At 43.6% G+C, this 13,864-nt stretch overlaps 1 protein-coding gene across 2 annotated transcripts in view; it reads right to left on the bottom strand.

Moving 5' to 3' along the window:
- KIAA2012 (KIAA2012 ortholog) overlaps window positions 1-13,864 on the bottom strand; it is a 109,451-nt gene that overhangs the window by 62,022 nt on the left and 33,565 nt on the right. The window contains exons 11-12 of one of the 2 annotated variants that reach the window (XM_030325534.1): window positions 11,651-11,761; window positions 118-186 (exon numbers count right to left, since the gene is read on the bottom strand). In XM_030325534.1, coding sequence (XP_030181394.1) covers window positions 118-186; window positions 11,651-11,761 — 180 coding nt within the window. The remainder of the gene's footprint in view (window positions 1-117; window positions 187-11,650; window positions 11,762-13,864) is intronic. The other variant, XM_030325535.1, reaches the window with a different exon arrangement.

Genomic DNA, 13,864 nt, shown 5'->3' with positions numbered 1-13,864 from the left:
TGATATGGGGCTTGAACTCACAAACCGTGAGATCATGACCTGAGCTGAAGTTGGATGTTTAACCAACTCAGCCACCCAGGTGCCGCTAGAAGTGACCTTTTTAGAGGAAAAGCTTACCTTTTAGGAGGTGTTGAATACTAGACCCCTCCTTTTCATGGCTGGTATTTGAATTGATAGATTCATAGGCTGAAAAATAATAATAAGGGTTTTACCTGTGAGTGTGAAAAAGTCTTGAAAAAAGCTATTTTTCTTACCTCAAGACAAGGGAAAACCAAGTGGAGGCTTTGATGCTTAAGCCTCATAATAAACTGAATGGTTTAAAAAAATCTGTTGGTGCTATCATGGAGAGAAGGTTGATCTGGGATTTAAAAAGTGCTGAAGAAAATAATACTTTTATTGAAGATGTTTAAGAGTGAAATCCTGTAGGGACCATGATGCTGAAATTCTGAGAGGAAAACTTTTTACAGAGCAAGAGCATGAAACAGTTAATGCTTGACACATGCTGTGAGGAGATGCCCAGATTTGAACAGCAGATGTGCTATGGGGCCCCAGAGCGTACAGCAATGGGGGGATGACAGACAAGCGTGAGGAGCCCCAGCCTGCAGCTGTAGTGCAAATACAAGGGTTGGACCAGGGGAGTCGGGGGGGATTCTAACCCATCTGATTCCAGCCAAGAAGACAGACAGGCTTTTGCACAGCCCTCATGATTCTTTTTTTTGCAATCTCTTAAAGTTACCTTGGGCAAAAATTATTCTTCTGGCTGTCCTTGTCAGTCAAAATGAAAACTCGTTGAAGCAATGCTGTTTTAATGGATGAGGAGAATTTGGATGACAGACCAGAGAAGGAAAATTAAGGGGTGGTGGTGGTAATGGATTGCAAAGGGGTCAACTGAGTGGATCTGAAATGGAAGAACAGTTTTTAATGGGAAATTTGGGGGGTGGGTATGGGGGTGGGGCAGGGCGGGTTTGTGATATTGAGGAGGTAACAATACGGAGGAAAAAGTCAGAAGGAATCATAGAAAATTCCAACTGGAAAATATTTTGAAATCTTCTAACCGTCCCCCTCCAGACTCATTTCCAAATATATTTATATATGTATGTATGTATTTATGCTTCTTTGTCTCATTACTGATAATAAACTAGAGAGGGTGCCAAAAAAGAATGTTTGTTTTTATTGATTTGCTAAACTGTGGTGGGCTTGGAAAAGCCTGTTCCTTGGTGTTTTTCCACCTCTCGAGTACACACACACAGCCGCACACACACACACAACTTAGGCTGAGCAGGGCAACTTGGGATTCTGAGAACCAACACTGGAGAGAGGAAAAGCCATAATTAGTGTTAATTGTTGACCCTACAGTTCAAGAATAGATGCTCTGGAGAATGGGAAATGAGAACAAACATTAATTATTGAGTAGGGACCTTGGAGACAGACACTCCGGATTAAAAGGAGAGAGATAAATTGCATAATGAATGTTAATTTTCCCTCAAAGAATTGAGTGGTCGGTGGTTGGAAAGGAAAAAGAGGCTAAAACAATCATGAAAGAGAAACCTCACTGTGTGTGGGGGTAAGAGGGTACAGGGTTATACACACACTTTCCATCACTGCTTACCGCCTCACCCTTTGCCTTACAGCTCCCGAGAAATTTGCTCTGAGGGTTTTCCTTAGGACTCTTACTGTATACCATTGTTGTCTGCTAGGAAGCTCAACCATTTCCCCAAGAGCACATAAGCCAGAAAACAGGCACACTGCACACTGACAAGCTGAGAGGTGTGTGACACTGAAATTTATTTTGTATATGTGTTGGTGGGGAGTGTAACTTACAATGAGGGGGGTGGAGGGGCGCCTGGGTGGCTCAGTGGGTTAAGCCTCCGACTTCCGCTCAGGTCATGATCTCATGGTTTACAGGTTTGAGCCGGGCGTGGGGCTCTGTGCTGACAGCTCAGAGCCTGGATCCTGCTTCGGATTCTGTATCTCCCTCTCTCTCTGCCCCTCCCCCCTCATGCTCTGTCTCTCTTTCCTTCAAAAATAAATATAAACATCAAAAAAAAAATTTTTTTTTAAATGAGGGACGTGGCTGGAACTGAATGCCACTCAAGAGAGAGCTGTGGCCCTGCGTGTGCCGCTGTGGGGGTGATGGGCTCCAGGGCCTTAACTGTTGCTTTATCTTAAGTGTAATACATCCCCCTCCCCCTCCCCACCCACAGCCTGCAAAGAAACCGTCTTAACTGAAAGTGAAAACAGGGGCACCTGGGTGGCGCAGTCGGTTAAGCGTCCGACTTCAGCTAGGTCACGATCTCGAGGTCCCTGAGTTCGAGCCCCACATCAGGCTCTGGGCTGATGGCTCGGAGCCTGGAGCCTGTTTCCGATTCTGTGTCTCCCTCTCTGTCTGCCCCTCCCCCGTTCATGCTCTGTCTCTGTCCCCCCCCCAAAAAAAAACAAAAAAAAAGTTGAAAAAAAAAGTGAAAACAGAAAAAAGGTAATTTGAGTGGAAAATTGGAGATGAAGATTGTAGCTAGTTTTGTAAAGAGACTCTAGTATCAGGCTTGTCACTGCCTGCTCAGAGTTAGAGAGCTGGTGCATGTCCCCACATCCAGGCAGCATCCCCCACGTCTGCGCACTGCCTTCTGTTCAGGCCCTCATCAGCTGTTGCCTGGATGGCTCTGCAGTAGCCTGAGTGCTCAGCCTTTTCTCTTGCCTGTTCCTTCATGCTGGCACACGCACTGGGTTACATGACACCCCTCCTCAAACATCTGTGATTCCTTGTTGCCTAAAAAGCAGCATCGATAGCTTTATCCTGGAACACAAGGTCTTCTCTGCTCTGGCCCTAGCCTGACTTTCAGCCCCGTCTCCTCCCGCAAAGCCCCTCACAATCCATACACATGGCCGCTTGTCATTTTCTACACATATTCTACTTTCCTGTCTTTGTTCATGCTGGTCCCTCAGCTGGTCATGTCTTTCTCTCTGCACTGTTTATCCACTTTTACTAATTTCTCAAAGGTTAGTGCAAATGGAATTTCTCTGCAAAAATCCCTCCCTGGAGCCCCTGGATACTCTAGGTTAGAATTGATCACTCCTTCCTTGAACACCCCTGAATCGTGTTGGTTAGGCCTCTAAAGCAGCACTCCTGCCATTCTGTCTTGTGGTGGAGTTCATTCCTTGTGAGTCTGTCCTCACATGGGCTGTGAGGCCCTGCTGGGCAGTAGCAACAGATGCTGAGCCTTGGAAACAGGATGAGAGAGCGCAAGCTCTGGGATAGGGATGCCTGGGAATGAATAAGCTCACTGCTTACAGGGTGAAGTCAAAGTGCGCAGGGGAGTTAGGCTCTTGTGTTTGTTTCCCCACATTGATATGTGAATGAAAATACTCACTTCATGGGATTACTGGCTGATGGAATGAGATGACACCGGTGACACAGTGCCTGAGAATGTTTGCACTCAATATCAACCTCTTTCTCTGTCCCTTGCATATGATAGGCATTCACATTTTATTATAGGAGTTAAACACACATGTAATGGGTCTTCTCTCTTTTAGGTCCAATAATATTTTATGTAAGAAGTTTACTTAATACTTTACAAGATGTACTGCAAGTATGTTACCAAGTGGGAACTGGGATGGCAGACATTTTTTGATGCTAACAAGGAAACGCACTTTATCATGTATTTCAGTATCATTCTGAGGACTGGAATTGGGAACACATTTGAGAATAATCCTTTTTTTGGGTAGCATGAACTTTTTTTTTATTTTTAATTTTTATTTAAGTCCAAGTTAGTTAACATATAGTGTAATAATGATTTCAGGAGTAGAATTTAGTGATTCATCACTTACATATAATGCCCAGTGCTCATCACAAGTGCCTTCCTTAATACCCATCCCCCATTTAGCCCATCCCCCTGCCCACCTCCCCTCCAGCAACCCTCAGTTTGTTCTCTGTTTTTAAGAGTCTCTTATGGTTTGGGATGGCAGATGTTATTATAGTCGCATTATTTTAGCTAAGGAACATGGTGAGCTGCTGTGACAAGAGACTCTAAAAGATAAACATTTATTTATCTTTCTGATAAGAGTTGAGAGGTAGGTGGGCAGATCAGGGTGGCTTTGCTTCATGAAGTTATCTGAGCACTGATGTTTCTTATATCTTATGGCTCCATTATCTCATCGACTATTGCCCTCTTCTACCTGGTTGAGCTGTTTTACCACCTCAGCCGAGTCCAAGGGGAAAGAAGACCAACCTCCTTTGGTAAAGAGGAAGGCAAGCAGTGTCCTTTTTAAGAAAATAACCTGGAAGTTGCACGCGTTACTTCTATTCACATTTCATTAGCCACAACTTAGTCACATGGCCATACTTGGTTGCAAGAAAGGCTGGAAAAATGTAATTTCTAGCCAGCAGCCATATATTCAGCTAAATTTGGATGCTTTTAAATGTGTATTTATTTATTTTGAGAGAGGGAGAGAGAAAGAATGCACATACACACACATGTGTGAGTGGGGGAGGAGCAGAGAGAGAGGGAGAGAGAGAATCCCAAGCAGGCTCTGCACTGTCAGTACAAATCCGGACAAGGGGCTCGAGCCCATGAACTGTGAGATCATGAACTGAGGCATGATGAAGAGTCAGATGCTCAACCGACTGAGCCACTCAGGTGCCCCTGGATGCTTTTAATAAAAGGAATAATGAAAGAATGGATATTGGTGAACAATTAAAGTCTCTGCTACTCACAGTTTCAACCATTATTTATGGGCAGTATTCCAGGAGTGCCCGTGGTATTTTCTGGGATATTCAGAAGTAGATAAAGGGGATTAACCCATAGAAGTTTTAAATCTTGAGGAAAGAAGATAAAAAGTAAAAATGGTAAAGGAAGTGATGGAGTGCCTGGTGAGAGGCCCAGGCATTAAGAATTAGTGGAATCTAAGAAATCGGCAATTAGCATGACATCAGGTAAGCCGTCACAAAGAAGGTGGGAATTCAGCTAGTCGTTGAAGCCTGGAAACTTGGACAAGAAGGACTGGAGGTAAATATGATTTAGTAGGAAGAGCTTTGACCTGAGTGGGTGCAGGAAGATCTGGATTTGAGCTTTAGATTTGCCACATAGAAGCTGTGTGACTTTGGGCAAATCACCATACTTTCCTGGGCCTCAGTGTCCTTATCTATAGAATGAGAGAGTTTGCAAACTGTGGTCTCATATCTCTAGTGGCTCTGTATAGACCCCCTACCCAGGAACAATCTTAGGAGGGGAAGAATTAGCTGAGCTGTGGAGAAGTTGGGGGGGACACAGACCAACCCCACTTCAACCAGACAGCTTTGCTGTTATCCATATAATTTACTAGTGTCCTCAGCAAGTCTATTTGATAAGCGCTTCCTCTGCTTAAATGATGATGAAGATCATGCCTCCATTCCATCTTGACTCTGGGGTTATCCGAAATAGAACAAACGTAAGGGAGGTAGAATTCATAATTTCACGGGCTTTCTAAAAAATGTAAGTATCATCATATGCAAAAAAATAAAGAGGAACTAAATATTCTTCAATACTTCATTATTGATTTTTTTCCTTAAAAAATAATTTCCAACAGATTCAGAGAGAACTATTATTTTTGACATTTTTCTTCTTTGGCAGGCATAAAGTGGTGATGACACATTTTTAGCCAAATATGAGGTAGGGGAGTCTTTGTGCTTATAGGAATCATGAGAGGTTTTTGTCAAAGGAAAGGAGGCTTCCTAGTATTTTTTAGTGGCTCTCTGCTGGTGGCTATCAGAACACCTTCCAGTGTGGGCTGCTGGGGCTTTGCTGGCCTCACTGTGATGAGGGAAAGAACCCTACTTCTCTATGAAGTCCAGGAATAAGCACAGCTATCACAGCCTGCTGTGTGGTCTATGTGACAGACCCAAATTAGCTCCATGCTGAGCCTCATGGGAATCTCCCATAATTTCTGTAAGGAGAGTATGTTGGTCAGGGCTTAGTGGAGAACAGAAACCACCATGTATTTTAAAAAGGAATGGAGTTACTATACAGAATTTGGTGCTTATAAAGTTGCTGTAGCAACTACCTCAGTCTTCATGAGCTTGCTTGTCAGCACAAGTAGCCCAAAGCTTCTGCCTTGCTTCTGCCCTCCATGGCTCTTGCTAGAGCAGCTCTTTGGCAGAACCCAATTTGCATGTAGCCTCCTGATGGCAAAGGTTATCCAGGAAGTGTTTTTAGCCTTGCCTCTGCAATACAGGAAGGCCCACTGGAAGACAGTGCTAGGTGCCAAGTGACCATATCCAGTCACATTTTCCTATATTTCAATTGACCTGAGATTGTTAGAACTGGCAACATTATTTCTTATGGGTTATTAACAAACACTGATTGGACAAAATTTGCAATCAGTCTAAAATTTGCACACTGGCTGCTTCTTACTTTCCTCTACTTCTCACTCAGAGATGGATGGATTGTGGGCCTTATGATTAGAAGTGATGTTTGGAAAATGAGAATAAGAACAGTCGTGAATTATTGAATGGCTGAGATCCTGCTTCAGGATTTAGACAGCAGAACTGCCCCACCAGGAGAGTCTCCTTGGGAAAAGGGCATATTTAGTAACATACAACATTATAGCTGGAAGGAACCTTAGAAAGCACCAGTTTAGCATTTTCTGAAGTGTTCCAAAAATGACTTAGATCCACATGTGCTTTGCTGAAAACAATAAATAATTAAGTGGTCAAATAAGTTTGGGCAACAATGCATATCCTCATCTGAAAGAGCAGTAATTCACATTAGCATATTAGAGGCCTTGTGAAGTCCTGCAGTAAGGAATCTGCTTAGCTAATTTAGCTCACTGGTTTCCACACTTATTTGACCTCAGAATCTTTTGTTTTTTACATAATGCCTGTTAATCTTCTGAGGAATTGGAGTTCTATGGGACATAGTCTGGGAGGATTGGATCTAATTCCATCTACTCTTTTCTCATATGAGGAAGCTGAAGTCCACAGCAGTGAAATTACTTGGCCATGATCACAGAAATTGCAGGTGGTAGAGCTGAGCATAAACCCCAAGACTTTGGACCCTTAGTCTGGAGTTCTTTCTTTTTACCCTGAACACTACTTTGTCTAAAGGACTTTTCCTCCTTTATTTTTTTTTAATTCAATGTTTATTTTAGAGAGAGGTGGGGGAAGGGGCAGAGAGAGAGAGAGAGAGAGAATCTGAAGCAGACTCTGCACTGTCAGTGCAAAGCCCAATTTAGAGCTTAAATCCGTGAACCGTGAGATCACGACCTGAGACAAAGTCAGACACTCAACTGACTGAGCCACCCAGGCACCCCAATAGACTTTTCCTCCTTTAACTCTCCTGTCATCTTCTTTAAGGCACCAGTTGTTAAGAGAAAGACTACTCAAGGAAAATTGTATTCTTTTACCCATGGGTTGCCACAACCAGCATTATCACAGATGCCAAATGGGGAAAGCAAAGAAAAAGTCAACTGTTTAGTATGTTTGCTTCCAAATAACCAGTGTTTTGAGACCAGCTGGAATATTCTTCAGACCCTACATGTTTCTGTTTACCAAATTGCAGATCACCAGGAAGTGACACGAAGTATACGATCTATTGCTAAAACTATCGCCAAATCTACTGACCTAAGAACAAGAAACCTTTATTATATCTTGCACAGTTTCTGTGGGAATCTGGGAGTGGCTTTGGTGTGTGATTCTAGTGCAGGGTTTCTTGTGAGGCTGTAGTCACAATGTCAGGCAGGGTGGTCATCTGAAGGTTTCACTGGGGCTGGAGCATCTCCTCTCAAGGTAGTTTACCCATAAGCCTGGGAAGTTTATTCTAGCTGTTGGCAGGAGGTGTTACTTCCTTGCCATATGGACCTCTCCACAAGGTTGCTTGAGTAGCCTCATGACAGACATGGTGGTTGGCTTTCCCCAGAGTGAGGAATCCAAGAGAAAGAGCCAGGAGGAAGCCGCAGTGCCTTTTATGACCCAGGCTCAGTTTGGGTCAATTCTGTCATATTCTACATTTATTAGAAATGAGCCACTATGTCCCGTCTACACTCAAGGGAAGGAGTATTAGTTTCTCCCTTTTGGAGGAACAAGTGTCAGAGAATTTGTGGACATATTTTATTATTTTTTTATTTTTATTTTTTTAATTTTTTTTAACGTTTATTTATTTTTGAGACAGAGAGAGACAGAGCATGAACGGGGGGAGGGTCAGAGAGAGGGAGACACAGAATCCGAAACAGGCTCCAGGCTGTCAGCACAGAGCCCGACGTGGGGCTCGAACTCACGGACCGCAAGATCGTGACCTGAGCCGAAGTCGGCCGCTCAACCGACTGAGCCACCCAGGCGCCCCTGTGGACATATTTTAAAACCACCATACCAAGAACCAAGAAAAAGTTGTAAGAAGAAGGATGCTAATTAAATGACCAAAACAGGGGTGCCTGGGTTGCTCAGTCAGTTAAGCAGCCAACTCTCAATTTCAGCTCAGGTCATGATCTCGTGGTTTAGGAGTTTGAGCCCTGAATTGGACTCTGCACTCACAGTGCAGAGCCTGCTTTGGATCCTCTGTCTCCCTCTCTCTCTCTCTCTGCCCCTCCCCTTCTCATGCTCTCCCTCCCTCTCTCTCTCTCTCTCTCTTTCTCTGTCAGACACACACACACACACACACACACACACAAACATTAAAAAAATAATAAAATAAATGACCAAAACATAAAGAACATATTTGGGGTAAAAATCCATTTAGGACAAGAACAAGTGCTAACTGGAAACTCTGAAAGAGATCAAGAATTTAAATTTACATGGGGGCATATGGGTGGCTCAGTTGGTTAAGTGTCTGACTCTTGATTTCAGCTCAGGTCATGATCTCATGGTTCGTGAGATTGAGCCCTGTGTCAAGTTCTTGCTTACAGCATGGAGCCTGCTTGGGGTTCTCTCTTTTTCTCCCTCTCTCTGCCCCTCCTTGCTCTAAACAAACAAACAAACAAACAAACAAACAAACATTAAATAAAAAAGAATTTAAATTTACATGGGACCTGAAGTCTCAACCTGAATCACTGGCACAGACATCCTTGAACTTCTTGCAATAAAAAAACTTATAAAAGAAAACTTCTCTTGTGGCCACCATGACTGGGAACATAGGTGAAGGATCTGACTCAAGGATAAGCAATGCAGAGAGCACAGCCACTGCTTTGACTTATATCCTTCCAAGTGAACTTTTCCTTTCTTAAGCCTTTGCATTTTCTAAGTGTTGCAATATCCCAACATAACCAAGAGTGTCAAATTCCATCTCTAGCCTTCACATCTTTTTTTTTTCCTTCTGAAGGTTTATATCCATTTCTCTATGCTCTCTGAAAGCAAGATATCATGATCTAATTGCCTAAGAATGTATTTCCAAATAGATGTTGACAGAGTCTGAGAGTCTCAGAAAGATCAGACAGATCATATTGTCTCCTTTACTCAAGATTTTAAAAAAATTAACAACAACAACAACAACAACAACAACAACCCAACGTGATCCCCAAAGAACTTTCCTTTGTGGTACCTGGGGTATTCAAATCAATCAGCAAGTATTTCTTGGACATATGATAAAGATAAGAGGTTCTCGGGGACTCATGTAATATATTTGGGGAGCTAAACAGAAAACAGATGCAGATTAAAAACAATAATCACAAAGCTGGGATTGAGAGAGAGGAATGGGCTGAGGCAGTTATAAGAGAGGAGGTGGATTTATTAAGAAAACTGTCCCAGAAAAGATGAGCCTTTGCCTGGAACTTAAAACAATTCTCAATATTTGTGAGCAATTGGGCAAAGGCTGGGAGGGGCATAAGAGAAGGAAGCCTGAATGTCTGGGCCATCGGAGAGATGAGGAAAGAGTGGGCCTGAATGTGATGGGAGATGAGCCTGGAAGGATAGGGAGGGGAGGATGGTAGAGATGGATCTGAACAAACTGAGCTACAAAGAGTTTGGTGTAATTGCAGCAAGTCCTTTGCAAGAGTTGAACATTTTTTTTTAGTATACTCCTTCTCAAAATGAAATGAAAGAAAACAACAGCAACAAAATCTTTCCTATTCACAGAGACTCTCCAAAGGCTAGACCTGTTCTATGGGCCCCCCGTAGGGAGATGTGGGTTTCAGGTTCTGCCTTGTCTTCCAGGACACATTCCAATCACCATCAAGGCTAAAGGTCCACCAATTGTATGTGGAGGAAAGGCTGGCAAGAGGCCAGTGACTGACTGACTGATGGATTGATTCATTCAACAAGCTTACCGTGAATGCCTTTAGGCTTGAGAGGATTAAATGTATTGTTCATGGAACTAGCACAAGATGGCAGACAAGTCTCCATTTATTCAGCATAAGTTTCATTTCTCTTTCCTCCTTTTGTGTGGACATTATTGAAAGACTTTTCAATGAAAATTGATTGTGATCCTGCTATGTATGCGTTAGGGACGATGTTAGGTGCTGGGAATACTAAAATGACTGAAACATCATACTGACAATGTGACAACGAACTTAAAGCCTAAATATTTCCTTTTCTGCTTCTGGCTTTTGCTTTACCAAAAGGGGAGCTATTTCTCCTAGAACGGAGTGGACAAATGTGCGGCAGGTGAACAGAATCATATTTGCTCTCCAGTTGTTGTACCAGCTGTGTCACACTGACAGTGGCCTCCACCTGTCCAAATTCTGCTTCTGCCAATACAGATCCAAGTTATTTTTATACTTATATCATGCGATAACCCAAGTGGTGATGAAAGTTCTTTAACACTGAATTTGGAACTGAATGCATTCTAGTTTCTGGAAACCCATGTACTAATCATCTATTTCCAAGCAATAGATGCAATACGTAAACTGCAGCAATAGTCAAGAACCTTCCTAGCTGCTGGAGGTAGAGGAGTTGATCTTCTCATTTTGGATGAGGGACCTTGAACACTGAGAGGGACTGACCCAAAGTCATCTGACATGTAGATAGAGGCAGAGGACAAGCCAGGGCTACTCAAATCTCCTGGCTTTGAATCCATGCTCTTTTTATTAAGCCAGTGGTGACATAACTCACCAAATGAGTACAGATTTTAATCTCCCTCATCAAGAGGCCTGCTGGGCATACGTCTCACACATACACATCATGATGGTTCCTGGGTGGTTGATACTCATCACCCTCTGACTTCATTTTTTTTTTCCCTTTGCAAAATGGCTATTGCCCAGAGCCAGCATCTCTTCTCCAAAAAGGTAATGTGCCAGAGGGTTTTTGGAAACTGCTTTGATATCTGTCAGAAGCCAAATGATTTGCAGCAATGAACCAATGCACATAACAAGGATACCTGATTGGATTACCAATTAACCATCTCCACCTCTGGAAGGTGGCTGGAAAGAAGAGAAAAGGCAGTGTTTAGTTTGGGCAATTACCAAAAGGGCTTTATCATTCTCATCAAGGCATCAACACAGCACATTAGACCTCCTCCAAGCCATTCCACAGGAACTTCCCTCTCCAGATGCTCCAGCAAGAGTAAACTTGTCTTGCAAACATTGGGTTATTGTGTCTGAGCTACAGAAGCACCTCTGTGTCAGTGAGAGGGGAGAAACTGGCTGCCTTGCATCTGTTTTTAATGATGTCTCTGCTGCTGGGAAGTTTTGGAAGCTACAGGTAAAATCTTTCCATATAAAAGTGAGGCTGGCCTGCGGTGTAACATCTTACCTTTACTTGAAAGAGGCTCCTCGGTTTCAGTAGGCCTGGGGAGGGATAGGCAGATGTTTTCTCCATCTGGACCCAGCAAGAAGTGTCCTGGTGTGGGGTCTTTGGAATCTTCTTGAAAATAAACACAAGCATGGACAATGTTAGCCCCAGTGCAGGGGAGGCAGGCTTTACCTGGACTGTGCTCCCCGAATCCCCAGCAGGCAGATGCTAGTGTGCTCAGGTGCTTGCCAGAGTGCAGGGTCAGCCCTACTCCTGGGATTTGTCAGAGCAGGGCCAGCATTTACGTCCTGCTCTCTGGAGGTCAGTGTGGGACTGCCACTAGCCTATGTCATGCCTTTGTGAGACTCTGGCAAAGGGGTCTCTCTGGACTCAAGCAGCCCTATATTGTCAAGGCTAGGGTGGTGTGTAGCCCAGCCCCTGGGCACAGGGCTATGTGATTTCAGCCTCTGCTTCCCTTTTCCATCACATGTCTCTCTGCAGTGCTCTGCAGTACAGCCTACCCTATGGATCAATGCTGGGACTGCTCAGTGACTCCAGGTCCTCAGGCCACTGAGAAGAAGGAAGCTGTATTTCCCTCTGTTGCTTAGAAGAGTTGAAGGTGTTTCTATAACGTTCCCTTCCCTATCACTGTGGCACAGGGGTCAGGAGGAGAGCTGGCCACTGGCCACAGTGGATGCTTACAAGGACACACACATACACACACACACAGGCATAAGATGCACACACAGAAACACACACATTTACAGATGTGCACACACATCTGATTACAGGTGTGCACACACATATATATGCAAAGCGAGTGTGCACACGCATGCATGCACAACCACATATGCATGTGTGCACGCATGTACACATGTACCATGCATGAACAAGGACACACATCAATACATGCACACTTGTCCTCAGGCATGCATGCCTGCATAATCACACACACGTATATACACACAAGTACTCATGTAGGCATATAAGCATACACATACCCTCATACACGCATGTGCTCTCATATACATATTCATTCACACACACTTAGCCAACACACTTGGGGCTTTAGGCTGCATTCTTATCATAGTCATGGCCCTGGTATTCATTTTTTCTTTTCTTTTTTTTTTTTTAGTGTTTATTTGTTTTTGAGAGGGAGAGAGAGACAGAGAATGAGCAGGGGAAGGGCAGAGAGAGAGGGAGACACAGAATCCAAAGCAGACTCCAGGCTGTGAGCTGTCAACACAGAGCCCGTTGCTGGGCTTGAACTCATAAACTGTGAGATCCTGACCTGAACTGAAATCTGACACCCAACCAACTGAGCCACCCAGGCGCCCCCATTCTAATCAGATACTCCCTTTATAAAAATATCCAAGTGTCTGTGTGTGTTTGTGTGTGTGTGTGTGTGTGTGTGTGTGTGTGTGTGTGTTTGCTGTGATTTGTCTTGGGCTATGCAACCTCCTAGAACACCCTTGTTACTGACATGACTGTACCTAAAGTTTGGTTCATTTGTATCAAATTTAATAGAGGATCACTACCATGCAAGTATAAAAGGGGAAAGTGTTGTAGGAGAAAGATTCCTTATAGAAATAGTTTATAAGTGAAAATGACATCTTTGGAGAAAGAGATAGAGAGGTAGTGAAAGAGAGGAGTTTGATTTTGACCATTGCAGTGTTAGAGAAGCTGCAAACACATAAAGGAGTTACTGATCTATGTATTTAATTTATGCTTACAAGGTTTCAAATATACATGCTTGGGGGAAGGAGGGAGGGAGTCAGAGACTTAAACATGAGGCATCCTGTCCCTGAGTGGCATGAGATGAAAATGAAAGATGCCATACTTGCTGTCTTTGTGGTTCTCAGTTCCCATGTGCCTCTCAGAGAGTGAGTTTCTTGCAGCCCTGAGTGTGATTCTGCTGTTAACAGAGATACTTTCTTCACATTGTCTGGCACCCAAACACACACTGATCTCCTTCATCTGGGGCTCAGCCAGAGAAAGCAGCCCAACACTCCCATGAAGGAGGAATAGCTGGCTGGGCTGCACTTTCTAGAAAATGGTCTAGAAAGTGTCCAGCATGGCACCTCCCTAAGGGACTCTCGGGTAATTTGGACTCTAAGCAATTTTTGCTTTATGAGCTGCTTTTAGATCAAAGCCCCCCATGGAAGCTATTGCTGCACTGTCTCTGCATTATTGCTCTTGTATAAGCATCTTAGTCTCCTCCTAGACTGTCAGCCC

The sequence above is a fragment of the Lynx canadensis genome, chromosome C1 (assembly GCF_007474595.2).
Source record: "Lynx canadensis isolate LIC74 chromosome C1, mLynCan4.pri.v2, whole genome shotgun sequence".
Classification (NCBI taxonomy): domain Eukaryota; kingdom Metazoa; phylum Chordata; class Mammalia; order Carnivora; family Felidae; genus Lynx; species Lynx canadensis.
This window is presented reverse-complemented; position numbering and strand designations above follow the sequence as displayed.